General features: G+C 44.4%; 1 protein-coding gene across 3 annotated transcripts in view; it reads left to right on the top strand.

Moving 5' to 3' along the window:
* CPNE5 (copine 5) overlaps window positions 1–6,650 on the top strand; it is a 220,112-nt gene that overhangs the window by 131,748 nt on the left and 81,714 nt on the right. For all 3 annotated transcript variants that reach the window (XM_069073578.1, XM_069073577.1, XM_069073579.1), the window contains one exon: window positions 5,749–5,853. In XM_069073578.1, coding sequence (XP_068929679.1) covers window positions 5,749–5,853 — 105 coding nt within the window. The remainder of the gene's footprint in view (window positions 1–5,748; window positions 5,854–6,650) is intronic.

Here is a 6,650-nt window from a genome sequence, read left to right as displayed (position 1 = left end):
AGGGAGAGAGAAAAAAAGAGGCGAGAGAGGGAAGAGAGGAAGAGAGAAGAAAAGGAGAGAGGAAGAGAGGAGAGAAGAGAGGGGAGAGAGAGGGGGAGAGAAAGAGAAGGAGAGGAGAAAAAAGAGAAGGGGGGAAAGAAAGGGGTGGGGGAGGAGGAGAGAAAACAAGCCACTCTGGAAGTACTTGGTGATGAAATGAATGGAGAAACTAAAGGAGGGAGTTCACTAAAGAGATTTTCTAAGAGTCTCAGACTGAGAGGCCTCATATGTAGTGTTGTTGATAGTAACAGAAAATTCATGGGTGAAGAGAAGCAGTTTATTTAAAAGTTTTTATTGATGACTTTTGTATTTTGCATCACCTTCATGTTGGGATACCTTTCTTCCCAGCCTACTCACCAAATCATTCTTTGTGACAAAATGAATAAATAAAATAAAAAGAAAAGGGGAAAAAAGCAGTTCAGCAAGACTAACCGTGCTGCCTCCTGAGTCTGACAGTATATGCCATGTTCCACACCCATGGTACCTCACTTCTACAAAGAATAGAGGGAGGAATACTTTTATCTTTGTTCCTCCCTAGTCAAATTCGGGGTTTAGAATTTACAGCACTCTGTTTCTTTTGCTGTTGTAGTTATTGTGCATGCTGTCTTCCTTGTTCTTCTCCTTTCATGTATGCATCAGTTCTTATGTCTTCCTGGGCTTTTCTGAATTCTTCATCAAGTATCCATCAATTCTGGTAACATTCCAGACTATTCATGTTTATTTAACCATTCCGGAATAGTTTATTTTTTGACACTCAAAGTACAAAGTAGTCAAAGTTTAGGAAAACCAAACAAAGGTAATCATGGAGGCTGCTGGAAATCATAAAACCATGGCACCCCAGAGCTGGAGAGGACCTTCAAGAGATTTAGGGCTAAGTTAGAGAACATAGAGGGGTAGGAGGTAAGTTGGTAGCCATCCCTCTACAGGTGGCAGGTGGAACTACAAGAGCCAATGAGCTCGGGGTAAGATGGAGAGAGGGGTAGAAAGAGGACAGAAAGCCTTGGGCTTGTGGTAACCCATCATTATCAAATGAGGGGCAAAGCAGAGAATAAAAGACAAGGGGAAAAGAGGAGCTAGAGAGGTGGAATGGAAAGACAGAACAAACCCTTGGGCCTGTGAGAGTTTCCAGAAGGAATAAATGACTTTATAGCATCAAAGGCTATTGTGATGGATGAGAACTGAGGAGATGCATAAAATTTCCATCATCCAGAGAGGCAGAGGAAGTGAACAGAGTCAGGAAGACTTGGGCTCTAATTCTGCACCTGAAACACACTGGCTGTTTAGCTCTGAACAAGTCAAACTCTTCCTGTCCTTGAGAAGTTTCTAAAACTATGAATTACAGAACTGGTGAGATCTTCAGTGGGGGAGGGATTTTCCCTATATCAATAAAATCACAAATACAGCCTTAAAAAAAAGATCATAGATTGAGAATTGGAAAGAACTCATAAACCACTGAGTCGAGTCCAGTGGTTCCCTCTCTTTTTATTCTGAAAATCCCTTTCAAAAGCCATAAAATGTGTTGTGAACTCCCAGGGTAATTTACTATGCCGATCATAATATTCTTTTTAGAAAAAAAAATTATGTTATTTATTTATTTTCAGTTTTTGACATTCAATTTTCACAAGATTTTTTTTTTGAAGGGAGGGGGGAAGGCAGGGCAATTGGGGTTAAGTGACTTGCCCAACGTCACACAGCTAGAAAGTGTGTCAAGTGTCTGAGGCTGGATTTGAACTCAGGTCTTCCTGACTCCAGGGCCAGTACTCTATTCACTGCACCATCTAGCTGCCCTGGCAAGATTTTGAATTACAAATTTTCTCCCCATCTTCCCCCCACTCCCCACGCCAGGACAGAGTGCACCCTGACCATTCCTTCCCCCAATCTGCCCTCCCTTCTATCACCCCTCCTTCTCCCATCCCCCTCCCCTCTATTTTCCTGTAGGGCAAGGATTTCTGTACCCCTTTGCTGGTACATCTTATTTGATCATAACATTGTTTACATTTATTTACTGCTAAAGAGGCCATTAGATTTTTTTAAAGCATGAAACAAGTATTAGAGAACCTCAAAATGGGAACTATTCACCTAGTCTGCCTCATATACAAAAGGCATCTTCAGTAGAGCATATTGGATAAGGGTTTGTTTGTCTAGCCTCTTCTAAAAGACCTCCAATGAGACAGTGAGTATAGAATCTAGAGTTGGAAGGAAACTGGGATGTCATTTAGGCACAGTGCATAGAATGCTTGGCCTGGAACCAGGAAGACTCCTCTTCCTGAGTTCAAATATAGCTTCAGATACGTCTAGCTGTGTGACCTTGGGCAAGTCATTTAACATTGTTTTCCTCAGTTTCTTCATCTGTAAAATGAGCGGAGTGGGAAATGGTAAACCACTCCAATGTCTTTGCCAAGAAAAGCCCAAAATGGGGTCACAGAGAGTCAGGGACAACTGACAGGGCTCAACAACAAAAAAGTCTACCCATGTCTTCCTAACCATCTTGGCAGCCATGTGGTATGGTAGATAGAGCATTGTTCATGAACTTAGGAAGACCTGAGTTTGCATCTATCTTCAGACACTGACGGTGTGATCCTGGGATACGTCATTTAACCTGTCTGCATAAAGTTTCCTTATTTTTAAAATGGGAACAAATGGCACCTACTCCCCAGGGTTGTTGTGAGATGTTATTTGTAAAGGGCTCAGCACAGTGCCTGTTACATAAGTCTGCACTTAATAAACATTTGTACCTTTCCCAGAGGGGAGGGGGAAGCTCAGTGATGTAGTGATGAAAGTGCTGGGTCTGAAGTTGTTTGCTAGCTTTGTGAACCCAAGCAAGTCACTTAGCCTTGTTTGCCTTGGTTTCCTCATCTGTAAAGTGAGCTGGAGAAGGAAATGGCAAATCATTCCAGTATCTTTGCCGAGAAAACCTCAAATGGGGTCACGAAGTCAGACATTAATGAAACAGGTGATCAACAATATCCTTTCCCTCTCATTCTACAGATAAGGAAACTGAGACCAAGAGAGTTTAAGCAACTTGTATCAGTCACATGGGTTGTAAGTGATAGAAACGGGATTTGAACTCGGGTCCTGTAGGTTCCAAATCTAGTGCTTTCTCCACTAAAGCACACTGCTGTTCGAATAAAGATGACATGGTCCAGAAGCTTGACTCAGATAAATAGGATGGTTATTGGAAGATGCTTGGGGAAATGCTTCTTCAAGTCAGGAGAAACCTGGGCATAGTTACCAATGATAATAATGGCGACAAAGATGTTTTGATGGTGATGATAACCCCTAGCACTTTCTAGTTTTAAATTGCTTTGTATTTATTATTTCATTTTAGCCTCACAAACTCTTTGAGGTAGGTAATATGATTATTATTGCCCCATTTTTAAAAACAGAAGGGGAAAAATTGAGGGAGAGAGAGAAAAAAAAGAGAGAGAGAAGGAGGTGGGGGAAAAGAGAGAGACAGAGAGGCACAGAGAGACTGAGAGAGACAGAGAGAGACAGAGACAGAGACAGAGAGAGAGACTTTGACTTGCCCAAGGCCAAATAGCTAGTTAAGTGGCAAAGCCCGGATTTGAACCCACATCTTCTGGCTCAGAATTTTTCAAATCAAAAGGGTCCCCCGAGGCCATCTACATCTAGTCTCCCTGAACAGGAATCCAGTTTTTGCTTCTCCAGTGAGAAGGAACCTGCTCTCTCCCAGGGTATCCCATTCCATCTTAGAAAATGTTTCTTTATATCAAGTCTAAATTTGTCTCATAGAAACTTCTACCCATTGTGCCTAGCTCTTCCCTTAGGGAGAAATAATTATAACTGACTTACAGAATGCTTTACGGTTTACAGAGCTCTTTTACATTATTGTTGTTCAATACCATCCAACTCTTTGTGACCCCATTTGGGGTTTTCTTGACAAAGATTCTAGAGTAGTTTGCCGTGTCCTTCTCCAGCTCACTTTACAGATGAGGAAACGGAGGCAAACAGAGTGAAGTTACTTGCCCAAGGTCACAGAGCTAGCAAGTGTCTGAAGTCAAATTTGAACTCAGATCTTCCTGACTCCAGGCTTGGCATTCTATCCTTTGTACCACATGGATGACCTTCTTTTACATACATTATCTCATTTAATCTTCATAATTACCCTGTGAGGCAGCTACTACAGGTATTGTATGGATGAAGAAACAGAGGCTGAGAGAGATAAAATGGCTTGACGGGAGTCATTCAGCTGGCAAATGTCAGGGGCAGAGTTTGAACCCAGGTTTTCCTAATTCCGCCTGGCACTCTGCACTATAACACTCAGCCAATCAGAGAAAGTCTCCAGAGCCAGTGCCTTTCCCACTAAGGCACACTGCCTTTTGGATGTGAAAGAAGGAAATTCTTTTTGGAGTCAAGAGAGTTGGATAGAAAGACATGGAGGATGGAGAGAAAGGTCTGTGAGGTCTGTACTATTGTCTTCTAAGCTAGCACTGATTATAGGAGCACAGGTCAGAGGCCATTTAGTCCAACCCCCTCATTTTACAGATGAGGAAACTGAGGTCAGACAACTTGCCCACGATTGCCCAAGAGTCAGAGGCAGAATTTGAACCTAAGTCTTTTGACCAGTGTTTTTTCCACTGTAGCACATAGGGATATTGGTCTTCTAGTGAGATAGCATCTTCTTGTTCCATAAGAGCGTATCCTTCCTTATGCTCCCGGCCTCTGGCAAGGCCTTCATTTTCCTTATTATTACCATGTAGTTAAAAAAAAAGAGGGGGGAGGGGGAGCAACTGGGTGGCACAGTGGATAGAGCATTGGGCCTGGAGTTCAAATCTGGCCTCAGACACTAGCTGTGTGACTCTGGGCAAGTCACTTAACCCTGTTTGCCTCAGTTTTGTCATCTGGAAAAGGAGATGACAAAGCACTCCAATATCTTTGCCAAGAAATCCTCAGATAGGGTCATGAAGAATCCAATGTGACTGAAAATGACTCAACAACAGTTTTAAAAAGGAGTCAGAGGACCTGGATTCAAATCCTGTTTCAGCTTAGCACCTTGTATGACCACAGACAAACCAGTTTTTATCCTCAGTGCCTCAGTTTCCATCTGTAAAAAATTTGTGTATGTGTGTGTTGTGGGTGGATTAGATGGGTCTCCAAGCTCTCTTTCAGCTCCAAGTCCTATGATTCTCCTCACTCTGGGCTTCCTCTGACAGAACTGGGAATTTCCATTCTCAGTCTGGCCAATGACCCTGGGGGTCAGCCCTTCCTCCACCCCACCCTTTTAGCTGCACACTTGAGTGGGTGGGTGATAGACACAGAGAAAAGTAATAGTGAGATGTGATGACAGTCATGACATTTTGACTGGGAAATTTCCTAAGAATAAATGGCAGTCTGTGTGGGCCCGGGCGGATCACATGGAAATCCACGTGTGACCTTTCCAACTGTGACATACACAGGGATGTGGCCTCCCTTGGCTTGGGGAGAAAGCAGTCTGCTCCCTCTCTCTCTGCTCCCTCCCCACTCCCGGTCCTGACTTTATGCCCCTGCACCTTGGGCCTTTTTCCTGGTCCACCCACAGTTTCCACTTCTTGGATGGGCTGGAGATCGGGAGGGATGGGCAGGGCCCTTGGCGATGGCTCTGGGTAGGGTGGAGGGCAGATGGGGTGGAGGGGGCTGGACTGGGAGTACTTGGGGGAGGTTTGTTGTGTGTGCCTTGATGTTCTGGACCTCTTCCCCCTCTCTCATTAGGTTCACCATCTGTCACAAGACCGAAGTCATGAAAAACACTCTGAATCCCGTATGGCAAACCTTCTCCATCCCCGTGAGGGCCCTCTGCAATGGAGACTACGATCGGTGAGATCAGAAATGCTCCTCTTCTTCCTCCATCCCCCTCCCCACCCAGGTGATGGGACTTGGATTGGTGAGCCATAGGTCTCCTTCCCAAAGCCAGGGTCTTCCAACTTCTTTCTGATCCTTCCTTTTCCTCCTATTTCTACCACTCAACCAACTCCATTCCATCCTCTCCGATTATAATCACTCGTTCTCTCCATTCCTAACTGTCCTCCCGTACTGATACAGTTGGGATAAACTGCCTCTCCAAGGTAGGGGTCATCTGGAAAAGCCAGGGGCCCCCCTCGGAGGCCTGCTATACTCCTCAGGCTAACTTAGCTCCAAATAAGGAGCTCCCGTCCTCTCCTGAGCCACAAGGACCCTTTGGAATATAAGCTCCTTGGCTTTTGCCTTTCTTAGTACCTTCAGTGCTTTGCAGGGTTTATGGCATATAGTAATCGTTTAATAATTGACCAAGGCCTTGGTGTCTCAGAGCCAACAAAATCAGAGATGAGAGGCCTCTGCAAGTTACCTCTCTTGACAAGCATTCCCTTGCCACCAAGAGCCCCTGGAGAGGAGGAGGAGCAGAGGAAAAGGGCAGGGGACAAAGAGGGAATCAACCAATCCTGAATCACCAAGTATTCATTAAGTGCCTACTCGTAGCTAGGCCTGGGGATGGGGACTATTATTCTATAGTTTCATTAGTGTGTCAAACTCCCATGGGAGGAATCATTACCAATGCAGGTTGTTAGTGCCTTCTAATCTTGGAGAATTGCCTAAAGCACTGAGTATTTAGGTGACTTGACTTGTCCAGGGTCACA

The sequence above is a fragment of the Petaurus breviceps genome, unplaced genomic scaffold (genome assembly GCF_028583685.1).
Source record: "Petaurus breviceps papuanus isolate PSGF00001 unplaced genomic scaffold, PetGlider_PUasm1.0 90865, whole genome shotgun sequence".
Taxonomy (NCBI): Eukaryota; Metazoa; Chordata; class Mammalia; order Diprotodontia; family Petauridae; genus Petaurus; species Petaurus breviceps.
This window is presented reverse-complemented; position numbering and strand designations above follow the sequence as displayed.